The sequence below is a fragment of the Felis catus genome, chromosome B4, assembly GCF_018350175.1.
Source record: "Felis catus isolate Fca126 chromosome B4, F.catus_Fca126_mat1.0, whole genome shotgun sequence".
NCBI classification, from domain to species: Eukaryota; Metazoa; Chordata; class Mammalia; order Carnivora; family Felidae; genus Felis; species Felis catus.
In genome coordinates this window covers 68061446-68086717 of record NC_058374.1, presented here as the reverse complement: position 1 = coordinate 68086717, position 25272 = coordinate 68061446, and the positions used below count along the sequence as shown (strand labels likewise).

The window sequence follows — 25272 nt, the reverse complement described above, 5'->3', positions numbered from 1 at the left end:
AATCTTAGACCCTCACATACCTCATGATATAGTTTAGGATTCACAATTGGATGGCAGGAAGCAAAAGGCCCACTTGAATCAAGAAGAATTCCACAGTGCTTTTCAGCATATCTTTCTGGAAGAAATTTAATGCACTCAAAATTAGTATCAGTAATGTCATAATTTTTAATTGAAAATGTGTGATTGTGTTTTTAAAGTGTTTTTGTGGGGCACCTGGGTGGCTCAGTTGGTTAAGGGCTTAACTCTTGATTCTGCTTCAGGTCATGATCTCAGGATCATGAGATAAAGCCCCATATCAGGCTCTGAGCAGAGCATGGAGCCTGCTTGGCATTCTCTTTCTCCCTTGCTCTCTGCCCCTCGCTGCACCCCCAACCCCCAGCCACCACAAAATAAATAAACTTTAAAAAGTTAAACAGTAAAATGTTTTTGCTAGAACATATCTAACTTATTATCAATATATACAAAAATAGCATGATATAACCAGAAACACCTTAAACTAAGAGGCAAAATCTTTCTTTTTTTAAAGATTACAATATTACACTAGTTTTAGGTGTACAACATAGGGATTAGACAACTCTATACATTATGCTGCGTTCACAAGTGTGGTTACCATCTGTCACCATACGATGCTATTCCAATACCAATACCACTGACTATATTCCCTATGCTGTTCCTTTCAACCCAATGACTTACTTATTCCATAACTGGAATAAGTGGAAAAATCTTTATTAGCTTCATATATTTGTACTAAATCAGTTAACCTGTTTGCAAAATGCAATTTCTACCAAAAAAAAAATGGGACTAAGGGAACCAGATTATTTATTCAGGTACATAGCAAGTGGGTAAATGAAATCATCACAACACCAGCACCACCTCGCCCCATTGCCACAATAATCATGTCAGTTTTAGGACAAGCAGTATCAACAATTCAAACACACATTTTATTTTTTACGGGCTGAATTGATATTTGGTTGCTTCGTAAATCACTTCTTGTATTAAATTAACAGAAAATGAAGTTCACAAAAATAACATCTGAGTAACAAATGCTTTGCTCAATGATTTGCAAATACTTAAAGATGATGTCAGTGACTAGAAGAAGGATTGCTAATTTTTTTAACCATCTTTCAATTGGCTTTTAAAAGTTACTGTCACCAGGATGCAATAAAGAAGCTGACTAAATCTATTAAGAGGACATTGAGGCCAATTGTTTCTAGGTGTGCCTGGGTGGCTCAGTCAGTTAAGCATCTGACTTTGATCTCATGATTTGTGAGTTTGAGTCTGGAGCCTGCTTTGGATTCTGTGTCCCTCTGTCTCTCTCTGCTCCTCCCCTGCTTGTGTTCTCGCTCTCTCTCATAAATAAATAAATAAACATTTAAAAAATAAATAAAAATAAAAGGACATTGAGGCCAATTATTCCTAAAATTTGACAAACTTGTAACCAGGTATTACCATTTTTTATGTTAATATTACTAACAGCTTATTACAGCATAGTTTCATTTTCTGTATTTTATTTTAAGTTAAATATAAAAGATTGAAAATAGAAATAGTTAATTTATATAGCTCTCAAAAGTGTTAATATAGTCTCCTTAACAAAAATTGACTTGGGTTCTTATGAGATATACATTTGTTTTCATTTATTCTCATTTTAATTATTTTCATTGCAACACCTGCAAAACAAAATAACATGAAAATTGAACCTTCAAATGCATATTACCATGTGGATGTTAATGCTTCTATCAACCCCTTTCATTAGTCAAAACAAATAGATGAAACTTTCAAAAGAAATTGCTTTGTAATTTTTAAATATTGTCAAAAGCTGATCAGACATTTGCTTCAAATATGGAGATTAATTTAGAGACAACTGATTAACATATAAACAATATATTTTAACTTACTTTCCATTGAATTCCATTATTTACGAAAGAAGTAACATAAAGTATTTGTTAAAATCAACAACACTAAGTATGGGAACAATCAGAGCAAGTCTTTGATTCAAAATACTTGGATTATCAGAAACAGACCAATAAATACAGAGGACAAACTGATGTTTGCCAGAGGGGAAGGAGATTCGGGGATGGGCAAAATGGGTGAAGGGGAATGGGAGATACAGACTTGTAGTTATGGAATGCATAAGTCCCAGGGATAAAAGGTACAGTATAGGGGATGTAATCTGTTGTGTTGTAATGACATGGTATGGTAACAGACAGTAGCTACACTTCTGGTAAGCATGACATATTGTATAGACTCGTAGAATCACAATGCTGTGCACCTGAAATCAATGTAACATTGGGTGTCACCTGTACTTCAATAAAAATATCTTAATTAAATAAATAAAAATAAAATACTTGGGTGACAGATTCATCTTTAACCCTTATTAAGTACACTCTATCTGGAGTCCATTATCAACATCAACCTTAATGGAGATAATAACTACGTCCGTGCTCTTCATGAGTGTTTGTGGGAATAAATGGAACCAATATTTATGGAAATCTTCGGTAAGCTAAAACATGAGCTGAATCCTACAAGTGTAAAGTTTTCCTCGTAAGATCTGTATTTGGGGGTTGGTATAATTAACAGACATGATAGCATTAGTTAGGAGATGTGAATCTAGCTACAGCTCTATTGTTAAGTAGCTGAGCAATTTGGGGGAGTCTCATTATTTCAACCAATGATCATTTCCATGCCTAAAATAAAGGGTAAGAATAATAAATGAAATGATCTGTAAAATTTCCTCTAACCCTACTATTCTATAGCTATGAAGAAAACTGTCAAAGAAGGAAAAGAATGGGTATAGAAAAAGACAAATATGTTGATCCCCCTCCCCAACGAAAGATGTGTTTTCTAGTTGCGCTCTCAGCCAGCCAGACTGTTTCTCCACTGTTCCCTGTAAAACAGGTACAGTAAAACAAGCACTAGCTAAAAGCAGGATTATCTGAGAGTCTCATATCATTAACAGAATAAGTATACAATTCCTAGTACCAAATATTTAATCACAGAGTTTAATGTTCAATTACCAATACCTTTTTCTATACTGATGCACGAAGTGGGGTTTCCTTTAGGACAGGGCATCATTTCCCAAGAATCAGCAAATGCCTGAGATGTTTTCTCCAATATATTCTGACTTGACATAAAATCATCCTCTGCTCTGTTGTTGTAGGAACCACAGAGTCCTGTATAGAGCACAAAACAAATTTTAACATTTCCTCACCTACTCGCCTTTTTGGATTCATAGTCTCACCTCATATTCAGTTCTTCACTCAAATCAAAACACATAGAAGCTACCTGAGCGTGTATGTCTTGGTTAGTCTTTACACATACAAGCAAATTCATGACACTTCAGATTAATATCCCATTTCATTCAAATACCAGGAGCACTGAGACACTATTTTCCATAAATATTGTGTGCTTCCTGTTTGTCACTATAGCTTATTTAACCTCCTCTGACAAGGTGGGGGGAAACATGCTTACAAATAGGATGTTTGGGACTGCACATTTTCAGTTGTAGTGTGGAGAGTTGAATCATGTTAAGGGCCATATGCATTTGATCTGGATCCAGGGATTACATTTTTTTCCCTATGTATAAATAAGTCACCTTTTCAAGTAAAGACATGGTGCAAAAGCTTAGACTTTTGAAATTAGTAGCTGTGGGATTTGCCACTGTTTTGTTTTATCTGACATCCATGACACTATGTGGGAGCTGATTTCTATGACAGAAAACAGCAGTGAAAGATAAGAACATGTGATCTATCAGCAGGAAGACAAATTGTAATGTAGTTTGTGTTTGAAACTTGATATTCAAAAGATGTCTAAGTATAATATTTTCATCTTCTACAGGCAAAAGCTCTGGTAATCTACATTAGCAAAGTGATATATATCCTATATTATCAAACCTGACTTTAAAACGCCTTAATTTAAAAACCTTAAATTTGTGGAAAACCATTTAGGAATAGATTTTGTAATAAATAAAACCATCTTTACTGTAAGTTGAAACTGTTTTACTGCAATATTGAAAGGAAGATTAAGTAAAAATGCTTTATGCATAATGTCATTAATTGAGAAACAATTGAAAATTAAAATAAGTGATAGTAACATTAGAACCTTGGAAATAAAAACATATCCAGGGGACTTACCTACAGTGTCTGTGAATTGGTTGGGTGGCATGGAAACATATAATTGCATCACAGGAACAATCTGTATCTGCATCTTTACATGAAAGTTTGTTTCTACTTGAAGGTATGAGGAAGATGCTTTGAAGATCTGCATTTGGTCTGTTAAAATAATTATTAACATTAAGAGTAATAATTTAAATAGTGAACAATTTTTAATTCATTAAAATGGTTTTATATTTTCATGTGTTAAAAAACACACATTTGATATCCTTAAAAATTGAATAAGTGAATGCATCTTACATTTAAGTGGATTTATTAAACTTACCTGAATAATAATAACCTTGATTTCTAATCTTATCATTTGTGACTGTTCCGTCTCTATTGAATATATATTTGTCAACTGAAACAGACTGATATTTAAAACAATTGTTAGTTCATGTTAATTTGTAATACTAATTCATCTTAATGCAATATATGCACCTTCATTTTTATGCCATAAAGTGTTTAATTTTACTAGATTAATTTTATCTTATTATTATTTTAATGTTAAATAAAATACAAATAAAATAATATATTTTTATTATATATAATTACTATGGTGATGATAAATAAATAATAATTATCATTTACTAATAATAAAAACAGATACAGAGTGCTAACGGGGGAGGGACAGAGAGATAGGGAGACACAGAATCTGAAGAAGGCTCCAGGCTCTGAGCTGTTAGCACAGAGCCTGACGCAGGTCTTGAACCCATGAACGGGGAGATCATGACCTGAGCCGAAGTTGGATGCTGAGCCGACTGAGCCACCCAGGCACTCCTTAAATTAATTTTTAATATCTAAAATATAGAACATTTTTTAAGCACTCCTCATATGTTTTTTCATTGCTTCCTATACCAATTCTTTGAGAAGTATTGTAAAGGAATTTCCATCCCTAATTTGTAGATGAGGAAACTGAAACTCAAGAAGATAACTTACATTTCTAAATGTCAGAAGCCTTCTAAGTACCAAAGGCAAGTCTCAATGTCCTCCCTCACCACTTAGGTCTATTTCCTTTTACAATGTCACTTCCAAATACATGAAATTCTATTCATGTATTAATTGCCTTTTAAATATATGCCAAATATAATTGCCTTTTAAATGGCCCACAGAGTTTAATAATTTAATAAGCACATAAGTTGATCTGTAATTAGTGCATTAGTTGTATACATATGATAACTTTTATGTACTTAAGGATCCTTAGAAGTATCTACCTCTTCCAGGGACATTATCAATTTTCTGTACAATATCACTTGTTATTTCAATTTACAGAGTAAAGCCTCTCTTCTACCACAAAAATTCTGAATTTGTGAAGTAATTGATTTTATTTTGCTCTGGATAAACTTTAGGGAGTGGACTACTCACCGAATTCAAGAGGAGTGTAACACTATTTAAGCACGTTCCTGACTGACCATTTGGACAGGGACGAAGTTCAACGCTAACAGACCAATCTTTATCCTGTTAAAAAACGCATTTCATTGATATATTTATTAAATGTCATTGATTATATGCTATTACTGCATGATTCATTCACAATGCATGTTTGCATTTAAAACATGTACAATTCCTGCATATAATCTGTCTGCTCTGAAAGTAAAACCTCGTTCAGTCCATGGTAAGTGTAGAAATGGCCACTTTACAGAAGGTCCAAGTATCTTCCATAAACTATATCTGATTGGTGGGTTAGTATAGTCTGATTGGTGGGTTTTCATAGTCCTCATTTTTTTCTTTTATCTTTACTTTTTGTCATCTCCTCCAAGGGAATGTGCTGCATTGCAGAGACGAATAGGAATTAGAGATGACATAGCTTGTTTATTCTCTGGATAATCCACAATGTCTGTTTAAACCCAATGTGAAAGGTATTTAATTTGTAAAACCAAAATATAAGTCATGTCAAACATTGACTTCCAGTTCTGTCTGCACGATCTAGGAATCTAATATAGGAGAAGCAAATATTCCACATAGTTTGGTGTTATTTCCCTTTCAGTTTGCCCATCCCCCACCCTCGCAGATTATGTGAGGAGCATAAAAGGAAGAAAGATTTGGAAAATGGTCTTTTAGTAGCCAGGACAGAATTTTTCAGACTACTGGACTTGAGCCATCCCTCTCACTTTAGGAGTAACAAATTCTGCTCATCTTGGTTCCTTACCAAAAGATTAAACAAAATTACATTTTCAGGCTGGCTATAGGCACAAGATACAAGATGGAATTCCCCTTTTACTGAAATCCAGATTACTTAAAATTTTAGTACTGAACAGAATTTAAAAGTCAGGATAGCTTCTATCATACTAGTGATATTATATTATAAAAACTAAAAATAAATGTAAAGGGGTAACTATGAAAAAGGAAGATGTTTCATGGAACATAAAAGATAGTTTCAATTGAGGCACTAGTGAAAACATGCAAAGAAAAGTAGAAGAAAATATTTTTCCAGTGTACTTAGAAAATTATTAGTGATGAAGGGAATTTGGGGGTTTGTTGGTTTGTTTAGCAAGGAATTTCTAAGAAGTGCATGTAATACTTATGGTCAATGTCAACATGTGACAGAAAACAGATACCAAAATATGTAACAAATAATTGAAGGGCCGCTTGTTATTTATTTTTTAAATAGTAATTTGAAGTGAAGATTGTGTTTTAAATTGGATGAAAAACAGCTTGGCACGTGCATCAGTTTTCTCAACTGTTCCAGGCTATTACATACGTGGATGGCCAAGAAATGACAGTTTCCAGGATGGTTATATTTAACACCATCAAAGGTGGTGATTGAACTTCCTTCCACCTTACATCTTCCAGGACATAATGCTTCAGTGCAAGACCACTTTGCTTCTTGGCATGTGCTGGTAAAATGCAATGGTTACATTAAAGGTCATCAGCTGTGTTTTCTCTATGGCCAAAATAAATATCCCAACATTAAAAATCAAAATTTAAACTAAGACATTTACTTAAGTTTTATTAGACCATCTTTTTTGTTTTAAGTTTTTAAGTAATCTCTACAACCCAACATGGGGTTCGAACTCATGACCCCAAGATCAAGAGTCACATGTCTTCAAACAGAGCCAGCCAGGAGCCCCTATTAGACCACCTTTGTTTCCCACTCAACATCTCAACTCTGATCAAACGTCTCATTGATGGTGGCATCCTGTTTTTTTAAAAGACTTGAATGCCATGGACTAAAATAATAGCTTCGGCCTGAATTAAACATATAAAAACTTTTAAACTGGATTTCAGGTTTGTTTAAATGGAACCCACTTCACTATTAGTACTAAGACACCTGCTAAATGCCACACTGTAGACCTGCAGTGTTCAATATAGCATAGAGACATATAGCTATTGATTACTTGAAAGTGACTCATCCAGACTGAGATCTGCTGTAAATGTAAAATACACACAGACTTCTAAGACTTAATCTGAAAAACAGATCATAAAATCTCTCATTAACTTTGCATACTAATTTCATTTTTAAATGATAATACTATATTTTGGGTATATAAAATACAGAATTAAAATTCATTCTACGTCTTTCTTTTTGCTTTTTAAAAATGTATCAACTAAAAAGTGTTAAATTATATATGTGGGTCATATTTGTGACTCACGTGATATTTCTCCTGGATAGCACTGTCATAGATATTCAGTAAATCATAGCTATTGTTATATACAATTATTACTAATGCATTATGACCACACTAACAAGAACATTTCTCATTTATAAAGAACATATTATAATATCAATAATAGATTAGTTTTCATTGAGTCAGATTATTTCCCTACAAGGGCATAATACATTTCTAGAAAAGTCCTCTGGACTTCTGCACAAATTTGGAGTTTCAGAGAAAAGTTGTAATGAGGAATGGGGAACTCTCTCTGATCAACATATTGCTGCTGAACTCAAATAGTCCACACTAATTTTTGGCACATTAAAATTCACTCATTAAATATATCCATAAATATTATAAATATATATAATACATAAATAAAAATATATAAAAAGATTAAATATGCCTTCACCAATGTAGCCTCATAAAAATTATTTGAAAAGTATTAGATTGTTTCTGATTATACATTTTATTAAATATTCTTGGCATTTTGCACAATTATTGTTTCCTTGTTGTAACCATACTCTTATATTATTCTTTGCTCTATATTTGCAACCACTAATTGGCTTACTATTTGAAACACTACTTCAGTTAGTGAAAAGCATTACCTTTTAAAGATACATAGAAAGCGTATACATTTTATTTTAAAAACACACTAAACTTTCCTTAAAAGATAAAAGGCAAATATGAACACAGAAAATACAGTGAGGTTGCATTTTATTTCTGGAAAGTTTATTTTAAGTACTTAGGAATTATTTAAAATTGATTAAACTATTAGTATTATTTTGCTATTAATAAAATGTGGGCAAAAAGCATGCACCTACCACTGAGAACCACAAGGACCATCTCGGACTTCTCCTGACTGATAGATCTTTCCATTTGATTCACAGGGACATTTAGCCTTTAATACGCATCTCCCTTTTTCTTCAATATCGTCCAATAGGTAACCTGGAATAAATATATTATATTAATCTCAGAATTATATAAACATCAGTAAATTCTCAGGCAGTGAATTGTGAAATCACTCTTGAGCTAGTTCTTTTTTTTAATAAATTTTTTAAGTGTATATTTGTTTTTAAGACAAGTAGAGACAGAGCATGAGTGGAGGAGGGGCGGAGAGAGGGAAACACAGAATCTGAGGCAGGCTCCGGGCTCTGAGCTGTCAGCACAGAGCTCAGTGCAAGACTCAGGGCTCAAACCCACAACTGTGGGATTATGACCTGAACCTAAATCTGACGCTTAACTGACTGAGCCACCCAGGTGCTCCTGAATTAGTTCCTTCAAGTGTAAACATGCACTTGAAATGGTAAGTTCCATTTAAGCAATTACTCCAGTTTGAGAACTGACAAGAGTATAATTTTCTGAGCCATAGAGTATTTCTACTGAGCGCAATATAAGACTAGAGGATGATCTGTGGAGCACTATGGCCCTCAGGTACCATAGACATAGACATACACATTAACTTTGTAAGTCTCTCTCTTGCCCTCTTCTGCAGTTTGCTAGAAGGATGGATTATGAATAGTTGATTTCATTAAATATCTAGTTAGAAATAAGACCCACCATACTAGAAGCACTGTTTTCAGTTGTTTCAGTGTAAATACTCTCATAGGGTGTATTACCTTCCGGGCAGGTGCAGCCACTCACACATTCACTGTCTTGAAAAGGAGCCACATTAGAACAAGTTGCAGGGTTTGAGGGACCACATTCTTTGTAGATATGTTTTTCTGGGCATCTAGGTTTTTCTAGAGAAATATAGATATAGGTATACATGGAAATTAGAGGAAATGAATGTGATAAATAGATAATACTTTAATGGGGATCTTTTCAAATGAGCTTCTTTGAGTCTAATGTTCAAGATATGAGTCAGTCTTTAAAAATATTCAGCACAACTAAATTGTGCCAATTTTTCATGCATTATTTTATGATACAATATTTAAGCTGGAGAAAAAATAAAAAAACAAAGACAAAAATTAGGAGGAAATGTACTTATATATATCATTGCATCTTACTTTGGAATTGATATTCTACTCATATTTTAACTTCTAAGGATTTAGCTAAACATAGGTTGAAAGTATATTTATATTTGTGTGAAACTCATCTCTATGTTTTACTTTTTTGAAAGGAAATCATAGTACTAATCAATATACTTTTGATAACTTTTCCACTATTTTCAATTTTTACAGAATTTCTCATTTTTCCCAGTAACTTTTACTAATTGTAAAGCCTATAAATTTCCTAACTGAGATCTTAACACAAAGCGGTGCAACTTACGGCAAGTCACTTCGCCAATACAGGTCTCAGTTTCCTCACAAGTATCTGTGAGAGATAGGACTCTAACATCTCTAAGATCCCTTTCAGGGCTTACAGTCATTTGAAAAGATTACTTTGAAATATAGCTCAATTTTAAAGTGCTATAGACACTTTCTGTCTTGGAATCTGCAATACAATTTAAAACCTACCACAAACCACATCAGAATCATCTCGCCAGGATACGTAGGGACCGGGACCATCTGAGGCACAGAGGCGGGACAATTCTGTGTAAGTGTCACACGTAGAATTTTTGTCTCTATTTTGGCAGTACTCATCAATGCAGATCATTCTGTAGTCATTGGATAAAGTGGTGACCTTTCTACATTTCTCAAAGTAAGTTCCAATAATTTTTTCACAGTGCTACAAAATAAAGCATGAAGTTTTATTGAAACATAAAAAAATGGACAATCAAATAAACCTTTAGGAAAAGATAAATTCAGACATGTTTGATTCTGCACTATAACCTGTAGCTTTGGCAGGAAGAGTTGTTGACTTCTGGTTGAAACGGAGAGTTTTAAAGTATTATACTCGGTACAGTGACTCCTAAAAGAACACTTCACTTATGGCGTTTTGGATTGTTGTACAACAGCTTCAAAAATTGTTGTACCTACACTCAACCAAAATTTCTCTAAAGGTGACATGAAGTTTACAACTTGAGAAAATGGAAGGGTGAGAAAAAATAAAGATTGTTGATGCCAGAGAGTGGGATGGTAAATGACTGATACCACAATAGACAGAAGGGACATTGGCCCTTTATCTATTAATATTCTTATAGTTGATGAGCAACCATGGCAGTAAAATAGAGCGAATGTGTGCTTTCTTAGTGGGGGCCATGTGAGTTGGCTCCAGAGACAACATATTTGTTCTCATGTTGGTTGAGAAAGTAAACACATATATTACTGAACCCAAAAATATTTAAATGTCTACATTTTTTAACTACCACGTAGCTGTTTTCTTTCTTAACATGTTTGTAACAGAGAAATATAAAAACCACTGTTAAGCAAATGTATAATTTGTACCAATTAAGCCTAAGACAACTGATAACATTCTCCAGGTTAGGTATAAGATTAAGTGAAATAAAATCTTCACGGATTGATTATCATTATTTTTGTATAGTTTTATCACTAAATTACAGGTTCCTTTAGAGTAAAAAATCGAACTTTGTATCCTCTTAACTTACCACAATATCTTGCATGTAGCAGGTCTTTAGTAAATATGCATTAGCTTCGTAATGTGTATTTATTTTGAGAGACATAGAGACAGCATGAGTGGGGAAGGGGCAGAGAAAAGGAAAGTGAGAATCCCAAGCAGGCACTGCACTGTCAGCACAGGGCCCAATGCAAGGCTCAATCTCATGAACCATGAGATCATGACCTGAGCTAAAACCAAGCATTAGAGGCTTAACCGAATGAGTCACCCAGGAGCCCCTGCATTAGCTTTAATATAAATTTATATAATCACTGAACTGACATTTTTGAGCAACCAGGAGTAAGTTCTCATACATTTTGCAACTACCACAACAGATAAAACATAAGTCTTGTCATCATCGAATGCATAATCTTACAGGGAACATAAAAACATGGGAAATTTTTGTGGATGGTATCTTATCATAAGTAGTAAGGAGTGGCATAGGGTAACAGAGGAAAAAGAGAAGGCAATTCTAACTGAAAACCAAAGAGGGTTTCACAAGAAAGACAGAAGATGATACAGAAAGTCATGGCTTAATTTGCTTTGCTAGAAGGTAACAAGATGGTTAGAAATGCAACATCCATTGTGGAGAAAACAAAAAGTCTCTTCTATCCATTCTATCCATACATCTTGATCTGGAAAATTTTGTTCTAGATTGAAACAGGAATATGTGAACATTTATTCAGTCATAAAATAAATGCAACCTATCCTAAAGGACCTGAATGTGAGACAGGAAACCATCAAAACCCTAGAGGAGAAAGCAGGAAAAGACCTCTCTGACCTCAGCCGTAGCAATTTCTTACTTGACACATCCCCAAAGGCAAAGGAATTAAAAGCAAAAATGAACTACTGGGACCTTATGAAGATAAAAAGCTTCTGCACAGCAAAGGAAACAACCAACAAAACTAAAAGGCAACCAACAGAATAGGAAAAGATATTTGCAAATGACATATTGGACAAAGGGCTAGTATCCAAAATCTATAAAGAGCTCACCAAACTCCACACCCCAAAAACAAATAACCCAGTGAAGAAATGGGCAGAAAACATGAATAGACACTTCTCTAAAGAAGACATCCGGATGGCCAACAGGCACATGAAAAGATGCTCAATGTCGCTCCTCATCAGGGAAATACAAATCAAAACCACACTCAGATATCACCCCACGCCAGTCAGAGTGGCCAAAATGAACAAATCAGGAGACTTTAGATGCTGGAGAGGATGTGGAGAAACGGGAACCCTCTTGCACTGTTGGTGGGGATGCAAATTGGTGCAGCCACTCTGGAAAGCAGTGTGGAGGTTCCTCAAAAAATTAAAAATAGACCTACCGTATGACCCAGCAATAGCACTGCTAGGAATTTACCCAAGGGATACAGGAGTACTGATGCATAGGGGCACTTGTACCCCAATGTTTATAGCAGCACTCTCAACAATCAATAGCCAAATTATGGAAAGAGACTAAATGTCCATCAACTGATGAATGGATAAAGAAATTATGGTTTATATACACAATGGAGTACTACGTGGCAATGAGAAAGAATGAAATATGGCCCTTTGTAGCAACATGGATGGAACTGGAGAGTGTGATGCTAAGTGAAATAAGCCATACAGAGAAAGACAGATACCATATGGTTTCACTCTTATATGGATCCTGAGAAACTTAACAGAAACCCATGGGGGAGGAGAAGGAAAAAAAAAAAGAGGTTAGAGTGGGAGAGAGCCAAAGCATAAGAGACCCTTAAAAACTGAGAACAAACTGATGGTTGATGGGGGGTGGGAGGGAGGGGAGGGTGGGTGATGAGTATTGAGGAGGGCATCTTTTGGGATGAGCACTGGGTGTTGTATGGAAACCAATTTGACAATAAACTTCATATATTGAAAAAAAAACAAAAAATAAACAAAAAATAAATAAACATTAAAAAATTTAAAAAAATAAATTAAAGGTAATAAATGAATACTACAAAGAAGAAAATATTTTAAAAAATGCAACCTGTCCTAAACAACAATAACACAACAACAACAGGGGGCACCCGGGTTGCTCTGCCATTTAAATGTCTGACTCTTGATTTCAGTTCAGGTCATGATCTCGCATTTGTGAGATGGAGTGCTATGTCCTCTAGCTTCACACTGGGTGTGGAGCCTGCTTAAGATTCTCTCTCCCTCTCCTTTTGCCCGCCCCCTCACATACGTGCACACATGTGTGCACATGTGCTCTCTCAATAAATAGATTATAGATAGATAGATAGATAGATAGATAAATAGACAGACGGATGCAACCTATCAAATTCAATGTGACAGAACTACAAAAGTGCAGAAAATTCAGAGAGGGCTATTTTCAAGTATTGTAGTCAAAATAATTACATATTACTCTTTCAAAAAGAAAGCAAAGTATAGAAAGTATGACAATTCAGATTGGCTATCTGGGGCAAAAGTAAGGGAGAACAGAAAGTAGTTCTTAGGGACACAAGACATGGATTTCCACAGCATAAGAGCCCATCAATATCCATCAGCAGACTTAATGGAGAGGTGAAGCATGTCAGTTTACAGACAAACTAAAACTCTGTGCAAAGAAAATCAGAATTGTTACACTAATATATAGTAAATATCATAATGTTTTAGGAAAAAACTTATTTTAGCATCTACAGCTAAACTAAAGCTGAGAAATAGACGATAAGGACATTAGAGAAAAAGTAGTTGCACAATTCCAAGAATAAGGCATGAATGCTTAGAAGAGGATGTTGGGTATCTAAATTGAAACAAAGGGAAATAGTGCTGAAATTTGCTGCTAGGTGAAATATAAATCTCTTACCTGCACGCCATCTTCACAAACATCATAGCTTTTACTAACAGCTTTGGGACAATCACCAGGAATTTTACTATTGGCAATGTGTTCATTGATATCATCTCCTGAAAATGAAAACAATGCTTAGTTCAAGAGATTCATTATGTACATATACATTATTTTCAAGCTAAATATAGCTAAGTTGACAACACAAATTTTGTTTTATTTTAATGATTTCTTATTCTTTAGACAAATGCAAATTTCTGTTGGATTTATCCAAATGTGAGTAATTATTTTCTAATTTTCTTTCAGGAAGCAATTTTCTTAGACCTAATGCATTGAAATCTTACCTGGAGTGCTGTTGAAGTTACCACAGAGACCACAAGTTGGATATTTCTTGTGAAGAGTAAGCTTTTAAAAAAAATTACATGTACATGTTTATAAAATATTGAAAATACCTCAAAATGTAATTTACCCAAACCAAAGGACAGTGTCCATTCATTTTCAATTCTATCTAAGCTGGTTACTTAGGAAGTACTATAGGACATTTTTTAAATGACCAGGATCTAGAAGTTGGAAATTTCCTGAGTCCATCTCTTACTAACTATGTGTCTTTGGGTAGATAATTTAACTTTTATTAGCCTGAATTTCCTGAGTTCTATCACCTATAAAATAAGATTAATAACAGTATGTACTTCAATGTATTTTAAATATTAAATAAGATAATGCTTAGCATGTGAATAATATATAGAGATTTCTCAGTAAACGCTAGCTCTTATTTTCCTTATAATGTATTCTTTTCATAACTGAAAGCAAAGAACAAAAGGCCCAAGAATGTAAGAAAATCAGAGACAGACTTACTGAGAGTTTGTTATTTTTGTCCCACATTAAAGACATGATTCCTCTGCGGCTATTCAGGACATTATGTTCTCCATATTTTTTAATGTGTATCAATTTATTGTTATATGGTATCTGTACACTGAAAAGTTTAAAGCACAAGTACACATAAGGGTAAGAATAGTATATGTTTTCTAATAATTCATGTTCTATATTTAGTATCACAAATATAATACTGGCTAGTAAATATTGCAGCTTTGTTTTTCCTACCATTTCAGAAGAGACACAATGGCTTTGTTTTTCCAATTTTTGAAAGACTTTTAAAGAACAATGAATAAATCTTTGGGGCTTTGGAGAAATTAAAAAGAAGAAACTGGTGCAGTGTAAGGAATAAATGATCAAATAATTTGAAATGTTCACAAGTAGAATATCATGTCTCAACTTCTTATCCTGAAAACTATTCAAATATTACACCCTTCCAAATATGAATTGCTACTTCTAAAAACAATGACCTAAATTTAATCTATTGAAAAATCTCATATTTTAAACAACAAACATACAAATGAAAATTGAAATACTCTATTAACAGATGTGTTGAATATGCATGTTGTCCCAAATACTCAAAATAGTCAAACAACAAAACTAGTTGTTTGTCCCCACCATGTTATAGGAATAAATATAGTTATAGGAATAAATTGTTATAGGAATAAATATAGGAATAAATAAATTGTTATAGGAATAAATATAGACTCCTGTCCAAAAATTTAATGTAACGAATATGAGCACCAAAATAGGAAAAGAGTATCATCTTTTCCTAGTCAACCTTTTCTCTTTTTTGCTCAGGTTACTGTAAATCTTTTTAATGTTCATTTACTTTTGAGAGAGATAGACCGAGCATGAGCAGGGGTAGTGCAGAGAGAGAGTGAGACATAGAATCGGAAGCAGGCTCCAGGCTCTGAGCTGTCAGCACAGAGCCTGATGCAGGGCTTGGACCCAGGAACCAGGAGATCATGACCTGAGCTGAAGTTGGATGCCTAGCCACCTGAGCCACCCAGGCACCCCTCTTTTTGCTCAGGATAGTTTAAGTCATTCTATAGTATTTTTCCATAACACTGTGGCATTTACCTTTCTTCATTAACTAGGATGATATCACCAAAAATAGAGACGTCATTAGTGTCGATTTTAACTATTATTTTTTCAATATCACTATTATTGTTTCTTTTGATCTCAATATTGAAATCTTCTCCGGATTCCACGCAATGACGGCAGAAGGTGTATGCGCATGACGAGTCAAAGGAAAAGATGCGGCCATTGAAAGCTTTATATGCTCCTTTGCCCCAAGTAGAAGCTTCACCTACAAAATATTTAGAGTAGAATATTCATAGTTCTTTGTTTTTTTTAAGTGTTTGTGTACCAAGATAAAACATTACTGAAAGTTTCTGCTCTCCCCAGCCACCACCTTAAATAAGAACTTTTCTTTCTCACACAGAGCAAAAACACACTAAAAGTAGTGCCTGAATCCTTGGGAATACACAAAGGTTGCTGTTCTGTCTCAAACAAAACATGAATAAAAACATCTTGTTTCCTATGGGAAAGGGAAATTGTCTCTACTGTGGGGAGGTATATATGATCGGAGTTGTGGTCTGTTTGCCTGTTTATTTTGCTTTTTGTAGAAATAGTCTTTCTAATGTTATACGAGTTGGTTACCATATATCAATTAAGTATAAAGAATATTGTTTCTCTATGTACATGTATATGTACATACGTATGTATGTTATATACGTTCATGTATATGTGTTATGTATATATGTGTGTATATGTATCTTTGAGGAAAATAGTATGAATGTGATGTCATTCAAACATAAAATGATAAAATGGATAGGTGACGGGCAAATGTTTACAACTAGTTTCAAAATATTGGTTAGGTACTGGCTGGCTTGGACATAAAAATATGGGTAGAAATCAAAGTCCTTTTTACTTACCAATAATTGTATTTGTTTCTGAGTATTTCGGAGTTGCTTCTGGAATATGGGATCCTTTTTCTATTTAACATAATGCATAGATTATTTAAACTTAAAAACATACATTGATTCTAAATATACAGAATATTTGGGTTTCTACGTAGGAATTTAGAAGATGATATTGAAGGCCATCAGTGGGTTTCTTTATCCTGATCATATAATTTGATTTTGTGAGATCTGTGATTTGCCACCGTCATGTACATGATGATCTCTGAATTGTACCATATTTTTGGTACAATTAGCCATAGTATTTTCAGAAATCATTATGAGCTTATTCATTTTGAGTCATGTACAATTACTAACATATGCTGTATCCCTTACAGAACTATATTTTCAACTTCATAAACAGAACATTGCTAGCATACTTTCATTGGGAGTCACTAGCTAAACATGCCCAAGGTAGATTTTACTAAATCAGTCTACTGTGTAATACTAATAATTCAATTATCTATATATGAAGAGAACTTCATTCTACTGATCAAAGGGGAAATTCATATACCTTGAAACCTTCCCCTGATTATTTTTAATGCATTGACCCTTGTATGTAACCAAGTAAATTTATATGAAATCTTAGAGCAGTTAAGCAAGCAGAACAGAAAAGCAACAACAACACAAGTGAATATTTTGATAGAACTATAAAATATTTTTCACGTGTTATTTATTGTGTATCTTGAGGCCACTTGCCTTTACTACAGTTGTCTTTTCTTAGGTAATATAATATAACATAATATCTTTATAAATTATTTTTAAAGCCATTTAAAAATAGTGTATCTAAAATGACAAAGGAGAAGTTGTATTATGCTTTATTTAGGTTCCCTTAAAGTATAATCTATCTTATTAATGAAATTATTTAAAATATGCAGTTGGTGATCTAAACTTTAGTACTCAAAGAGAAGCATTTAGAAGCTCACTTCAACATGGAAAACACATAATAATATCATGTCCTAGTAAATCAATAATCCACAGAACACTTAAATTTCAGAATTATGTATATATGTATAAACACACAGATACATACACATACATCATATATATGCATTGTTAAGCACTGGAAGTCACAAGTCAAACTACCTGGTGTAGTGAGTGGTGCAGAGGTACTGTGGTCGGCTGGGCTTGTGACACCTATTTTAATACGAAATAGTTAGTCTGTATATACATACTACTTGGTAAAATATGAAAAAAAAATGTTTTTAAAATCTGATGGATAAACCATGGATCTAAGTTCAGCAATACTAATGCTAGCAGATTTAGAACAATGTGAAGCTGTATATATATATATATATATATATATACACACACACACGTGTGTATATATATATATACACACACACATATATATATACACACACATATATATATAGTTATATATATATATATATATATATATATATATATATATATATAAAATCAACTTAACAACCTGTGGGAGTAACAAAATTAAATGTCTTGCCACCAAATGAAATGATCAAATTAACTTACTCCAGATCAATTGCCTTAAAATGTGTTTAGGAAAAGAGAAAGGTTTGCATAAACAGGGTCCAGGGTCTCCTATCCCAGTTTCAGTCACACTCCATTTGGAAAATCTAGCTACCATTTTAAGATGTCAACTGAATAAAGGATTCTGCATTCACAGAAACTGGAAGTCTGAAAACAACTGATCTAGTTGAACTGAGAGTTCATCTCAACATGTCTAATGTTAAGACAATAATGCCAACAGATCCAGAACTTGCCACTTCAAAGCCACTAGATTTATTGCTATTAGATACACTACCGGAAAGAACACTAATTAAAACAAGTCTGTCTCATTTGAAAAACATGAAAGCAGTCAAAAGTTGGTATCCAAATAGCAGAGAAGTCTCAGATTGGTAACCACTCCACAATAGAAAGAGGAGAGACAACTACTTCTTAATACATTTTTCAGGAACACATCCTAAACTGGAATACCTGAGCTAATGGCAGCAGATCTAGGGGTTAAAAATTCAGTGTCTCTTAAACCATTTTACTAACTGGTTTTAAACAAGGTCAATGGCAATAAATAATCAGTGATCTCAAATTTCTCAGTTCCACTGAAGTGTTGACCTCAAAACTGATGTCCAAAGATTAAGAACAATCCAAAAGTGAATTATTATTTCTTTATTACCAAGCCTTTTCTGAACAGATTCATTGATAGTCAATCCTGACTGAGGTCAGCCATTACTACACTAAGTATATCTCTTGCTAACTAGACTTTACCTTTTAAAAACATATCAATCCCAAAGTTGATTTCTAAGTATGAATCCTGAATATCTTTCAGATCACTTAAGTCATTAGAAGTGAATCTACTGCCCACAGTTCTGAGATCACTTACTCTAAAGGCACCCAAGACCTTCCAATAGAAGAATCAAAATAGTCCCCATATCACAATAAATATTACCACAAATTCTTAGACTGTTCATTCTAATGCTTCCATTAAGAAATATTAAATTTTGAGATGTTCAAAAAGGATGGAATTTGTTTACTCTTATCAGAAATAAACTTGCAAAATAATTTAAAGTCCAGATCCAGAGCATAAAGATCAAACCCAACAAATCACCTCTTCACATATGCGACTCCAAATCATTTTTGCATGAAGGCAACAAAAACAACTCCACATAAATCTAATCACAGCCACAAAATTCATTCCACATTCTACAAAAAATATTAAATGATTTTTTTTCCTGATCACGTCTAAATACAGTTTATCATTTCAGGATTTTGTCTTGCTTTTTATATCATTATTGATGTTTATGATTTTCATTGTTATTTTATAACATATGTTAGAATCCTGACTCTCTAAACGCCAGACATAAATCCCAATTCTCGTCCATGGGAACCAGACCCAATAACATCCATTCCAGTATCACAGGTACCTGTGCCACTAACGCCAGTTTCACCAAATTCATTTGGTCCAGAAGTACCAACACCAAGTCCAGCTGCACCCTTCCTTCCTCCACCACTTCCAGAACCAGAAGACCAAGTATTTTCTCCTAATGGAAAATCAATTAATTGATTAAAAGTGTGATTAAAAGAAATGAAGAAGGAAGAAACTAATTTGTATTTCTTGGGAACAGAGTCCAGGTGAAGATACCTGTGCCACTGACATCAGATCCAGGACTCAAGTATCCAGCCCCCACGATTCCACTGCCACTCTCTCCATTCCTACCAATTCCACTGATTCCAAATCCCTGCTGATCAGATGACCCCAAATTGAATCCTGAGTCTTCAGAGATACCACTAGAATATTCATCCCCATTTCTTGCATTTGAGTCACCTGCTGAATACAAAATGATGGTCATGAGAATTATTTTTTATGCATACCATGATTCAGAATTTTTCTCTGCACAGAAATTAACCATAAATACCTAGAGCCCGCCCTGGAACTATAGCCTCCAGTACCTCCTAATCTATTTCCATCCAAGTCTGTACCACCATGGCCATTGGATTTGAACCAGAATCTCCAAAACGAAATTGAGTTTCACCTTTCCTTTCTCCATTTTCAAAATTAGACAACCAAGTCCTTCCCTCTATTGGAAAATTTTTGGTGTTATTTAGCGCCTGGGTGGCTCAGTCGGTTAAGCGTCCGACTTCGGCTCAGGTCATGATCTCACGGTCCGTGAGTTCAAGCCCCACGTTGGGCTCTGTGCTGACAGCTCAGAGTCTGGAGCCTGTTTCAGATTCTGTGTCTCCCTCTCTCTCTGACCCTCCCCCGTTCATGCTCTGTCTCTGTCTGTCTCAAAAATAAATAAACATTAAAAAAAATTAAAAATGATCAAAAAATTGAAACCCATTTCAGTTTCCCCAAGAGTCCAGGTTAGGAGAATGCCCCAGTTGTGGGCATTGGACCTGAGATTCAAGGATCCAGACAAAACACACATGGTGCTGCTCATTCTGTCAATCCCCTGCCTCCAAATTCCTTTTTACCAAATACCCACATACCAAATCCTGAATATTCAAACTTTTAATCAGCATGCTCACCACCACTTCTTGCACTGGTACTTCTACCAGAATATTAAAAGTTTGTCAACAGGTGATATTTAATAATTATAAATTATTAAATTCATTAATTATAAATTTTATAATTGAGAAGTTTTTAAGCAAAAAATTAACTGTCAACATTCATACCACTAAAATTAGATTCTCTAGTACCTTTTATTACATTTTCACTAAGGCCAATGTCATCAAATCGATTTGAACCAGAATCTCCAAAATCAAATTTAGCTTCACGTTTCCTTTCTCCATGTTTCAAATCAGAGGATGAGGACTTTTCCACTAACAGAGAAATAAAAATGTTATAAAATAATAGATGAAAGGCTGAAATCAATTTAGATTTCACCTGAGCAGAGTCCATGATTCGACTACCTGAGCCACTGACATCAGATTCCCTGCTGCTCTTACTCCAGTCAGATCCTCTGCTTCCAAATCCCTTTTGACCAAACTTCTCAAAACCATATCTCAAATTTTCTGATATGCCATCAAAAAGACTATCTCTAATTCTTGCACTGATGCCACCTGGAGAATGTAAAATGATTGTTGTCAGAACATTTTCCAATAAATTTTATGATTCAAATATTGTTTATGCACAGAAATTAAACATCAACACCTAAAACATGGAACTATATTCATCATTATATTTTACCCCATTTTCACTAAGGCCAATGTCACCATAGCAATTTGAATCAGAATCTCCAAAACCAAAATCAGTTCCAAATATCTTTCCCTCAAGTCCAAAATCAAAACACCCAGGCCTTCCCACTAATAGAAAATTCAAAATAGTATCAAAATAAAAGAATGACTGTCTGAAATCCAATTGGATTTCTCAGGAACAGAGACTGAGTGGAATACTTGAGCTATCAGCATTTCTTAAACCAGTATCACCTCCAGAATATAAAATGACGTCACAGAGTACATTGAAAACATTTCATGATTCAGAAATTTTTATGCATAAAAATGAGATATCAATACCTAGATCATTGGAAATGGGTCCTCCAGAACTACCCACTTGATTTCCTTCAATTTTTATTTTGCTGTTAATGCCACTGCCACCAAATGAACTCGAACCAGAAGCTCCAAAACCAAATGCATTATCGCCCTTCCTTTTTCCAAGTTCCCAACCAAAAGACCCGGTTCCAACTGACAGAAAAATTAAAATGTTATTAAAAATTAATTTTACATAATTAGTTGATTGTTAAATATTTAAAAAGTGTGTTTTTAAACAAGTAGTTAATTAATTTTAAATTTTCTGGAATGAGTCTTAGTTGGAATACCTGGGCTACGGGCATCAAATCCAAAACCTATTGATTCACCCCCAGCAGATCGTCTGTTGCTCATTTCACTCCAGTCAGCTCTACCAATGTCCAATCCCTTTTGATCAGATGTCCCCAAACCAAATCCCAAATTCCCAGAGACACTGCTACTAAATCCATCCCTATGTCTTGTGTTGGTGTTATCTGCTGAAATGAAAAAAAAAAAAAAAAAAAAAAAAGATTGTTACCAGGTAATAATTAAATACAACTTATGACTCTACTTTTTATGCACAAAACCTAAATAGTAATACTTAGATCACTGGAACTTGATTTTCCAGTTCCCTATTCATTTTTATGAATGTTCTCTATTTCATTTTTTAGCAAAGTCTTTTTGTTCAAAACCACTGACACCCACTCCACATGAGCCAGAATTACCAAGACCACATACAAATTCGCCCTTCTTTCCACCACCAAGACCAAAATCAAAAGGCAAGTGTAAAACTCAACAGTTGTCAAGAGCAAAACCAAAGGATGTAGATTATTTGTATTTTTTTCTTAAAGGTCTGGATCAGAATTCCTGAGCACTGATATAAGAGCCAAAACCCATGGATTTACCAACAAACTCCTTTCTATTCTTCCGTTTTCCACCAATTACCACATCTTTTAAGATAAATTTCTCTGACACAAAAATAGCTAGATTTAATGTACTTTATTGGCCCTAACTTCTTCCACCAACTGTAATCTCCAAAATATAAAATGCTATTTATTCACACTTTTGTAAATTTTTTTTTTCCTGGCATTCTTTTTCAAGAAACTAGTTAAAATAGGAGTGCTGAAACTTCAGAAGTTAGCATCACAAAAGTACGGAAACATGTGACCAAAATTCTTCTGTTCCTTATGACAAAACTTGGGAACAAGAGAGCTTAAGTGGCTTTCCCAAAGTCCACAGAAGGTTAGCAGGAAAGATTGGGGATAGAAACTGGATCTCTCCCTACCAGATCCAAGCTCCTTCATAAAAGCATTAAATCTAATTGTCTCCTCATTAAAATGTTTAAGTTGCTGATTTCTGTTAAAGATAATACAGATCCTTTAAGAATCAAACAGAATTTAAAAATCATTTCCATGAGTTCCTCTAATATTAAAATCTGTATTGGTCAAAAGAAACACCCTGCTTTGCTAACTGATTGACTTTTTCTGTCAAAAGCAGAAACTAAGAAACAACTTAGAATACCTGTTTCACTGGGAGCAGAATTAGAGTCAGCTAATCCACTTACTGCATTCACATCAAATCCACTTTGGCCAGATGGACCCCTACCAATGTCATTTTGATTTGAAGCAGTGCCACCAAATTCAATACCACCAGAGATACCATTGGCAAAACCACTTGCTGAACGGGTTTTCTCTACCACACAAAAATACAATCATTATCAGAGAAAAGTTGCATTCATTCATAATGTACAACAAATTAATCTATATACATTACTTGAACTAGGCCTTCATTATAGGTTCAAAAATATCCCTCCCCTCTATACAACTTTCCATATATAATTCCACAAAGTGTAATCAGGGGTATGCGTGACAACCAATTTACCACGAGGTTTGAGAATTCCATAAGAAAACTGAAGCATTGAGGCCATTTAAGAAAATCTCACTGTGTTCTGTAGAACATGAGCAAACAATTAACACCTCGGTATTGTAAACAAGAGCAAATATATCTGCATTAACTTATAGGTCATCCTGAATTTGTCAGTCCCAAGACAGGTGACTGGACAGACAGGAAACTTCTACCCTTCCTGAAATATTTCAACTGCACCCTTGCACCCAAAGCTGTTTCTCCCTTTTCAGTTATCATCACTCAGACTCAAATTTCAATATAAATATTGAAGTTATTTTCCTCATTGGATCTCTTTGTTTTCTGGTTGGTTGTTTGTTTGCTTGTTTACAGGTATGAACTATAGAGATTTCAGGGGCTAGGAAAGTAAAGTAAAAGTTGGCCAATTGGGAGAAGTATGTAGAAGCAGAGAGAACATGTCTCATCTATAGAAAGTTAATTTTTTCTCAAACAAAACAAAATTGCAGTCTATAAAATGTTTAGAAACTCTGTTTTATAGTATTACTCAGACAACTGAGTACGTAATTTAAAGAGAGAATCATGGTATTGAAAATAAACTGTGGTTGGAGACCAAAACATGTGTAGAGAAACCTTACACTAAATTTGGGTCCCAGAAGTATCTTAATTAATTTAAACAATATAAAAATGATTTATAATTATAATAATAGCACCAAGTAGAAAAGTAGCATAAGAAAATTAAACCTATCAGGAAAAAAATGTAACTTAATATAAACATCTTGGCCAAAATTCTCTAAAGACAGAATTCATCAGTCTCATTGGCCCTGAAATTATTTTTTTTACATTCTCCACTATTAATATTAAGGCCATGTGCTGCAAATAATACAAAAAGTATCAGGTTGTCCTAAATGAAAAAAAGCACTTGTTTCCTAGGTAAGCATTTTTCTCTAACAGTACCTGCTGGAGTGTCTTTTAACACTAAACTATCAGTATCTCGATGTTTTCTCCACCGATCTTCAGCCCTTTCGCGAGCATTAAATCCAAGGTCAAGGAGTGAACCAACAAGAGATTTCTTTCTTCTGTTTGGGTCAGCAAAGTTCAAATTACTGAACAAAAAGCCACCTAATGTGAATAACAGAAGATCATGTTTGAAAGCTGTATTGCTAGCACAAGAAGGTGATTTGATTGTGACGCTTTGAAAGCCGTATGTTTTTTTCCTCATTTTTCTGGCAGTCCTTGGAGTTACATACACTGCTTATTGACTTCATTGCCATAACCATATCTTTTTGCCATGGTTCTAAGACTTCAACAAAGAGAGACAAATAGAGCTGTGAAGATTTCACTGTTGTGTGCTAGACATTCTTCTCACAGACAGGGCAGACACCTCTCCAGCTGTTTTCCTCACCATTGCTAGGCCCCGAGTTCCAGTGTCCCACCTTCCCCCATCAAAATTGTCTGTTGTGTTGAAACCATGCTGTCCTTGGCTTAGTAAGAGCTGGTAAAGTTAAGATAACATACCTAATTCTCTTTTCTGTTTTTCTGCAAAGAAAAAAAGGTGAAAGTTT

At 34.3% G+C, this 25272-nt stretch overlaps 1 protein-coding gene across 1 annotated transcript in view; it reads right to left on the bottom strand.

The window, feature by feature from the left end:
* MUC19 (mucin 19, oligomeric) overlaps window positions 1-20163 on the bottom strand; it is a 106217-nt gene extending 86054 nt beyond the window's left edge. Inside the window, exons 1-17 of the mRNA XM_045062664.1 lie at window positions 19983-20163; window positions 19765-19881; window positions 17948-17998; window positions 16838-16897; window positions 15981-16209; window positions 14880-14997; window positions 14369-14429; window positions 14046-14143; window positions 10201-10411; window positions 9361-9483; window positions 8566-8689; window positions 6850-6985; window positions 5514-5606; window positions 4435-4519; window positions 4131-4268; window positions 3021-3170; window positions 21-115 (exon numbers count right to left, since the gene is read on the bottom strand). Of these exons, the coding sequence (XP_044918599.1) occupies window positions 21-115; window positions 3021-3170; window positions 4131-4268; window positions 4435-4519; window positions 5514-5606; window positions 6850-6985; window positions 8566-8689; window positions 9361-9483; window positions 10201-10411; window positions 14046-14143; window positions 14369-14429; window positions 14880-14915 (1350 nt within the window). The 5' untranslated portion in view covers window positions 14916-14997; window positions 15981-16209; window positions 16838-16897; ... (1 more) ...; window positions 19765-19881; window positions 19983-20163. The remainder of the gene's footprint in view (window positions 1-20; window positions 116-3020; window positions 3171-4130; window positions 4269-4434; window positions 4520-5513; window positions 5607-6849; window positions 6986-8565; window positions 8690-9360; window positions 9484-10200; window positions 10412-14045; window positions 14144-14368; window positions 14430-14879; window positions 14998-15980; window positions 16210-16837; window positions 16898-17947; window positions 17999-19764; window positions 19882-19982) is intronic.
* Between the last annotated feature and the right edge of the window lie 5109 nt (window positions 20164-25272).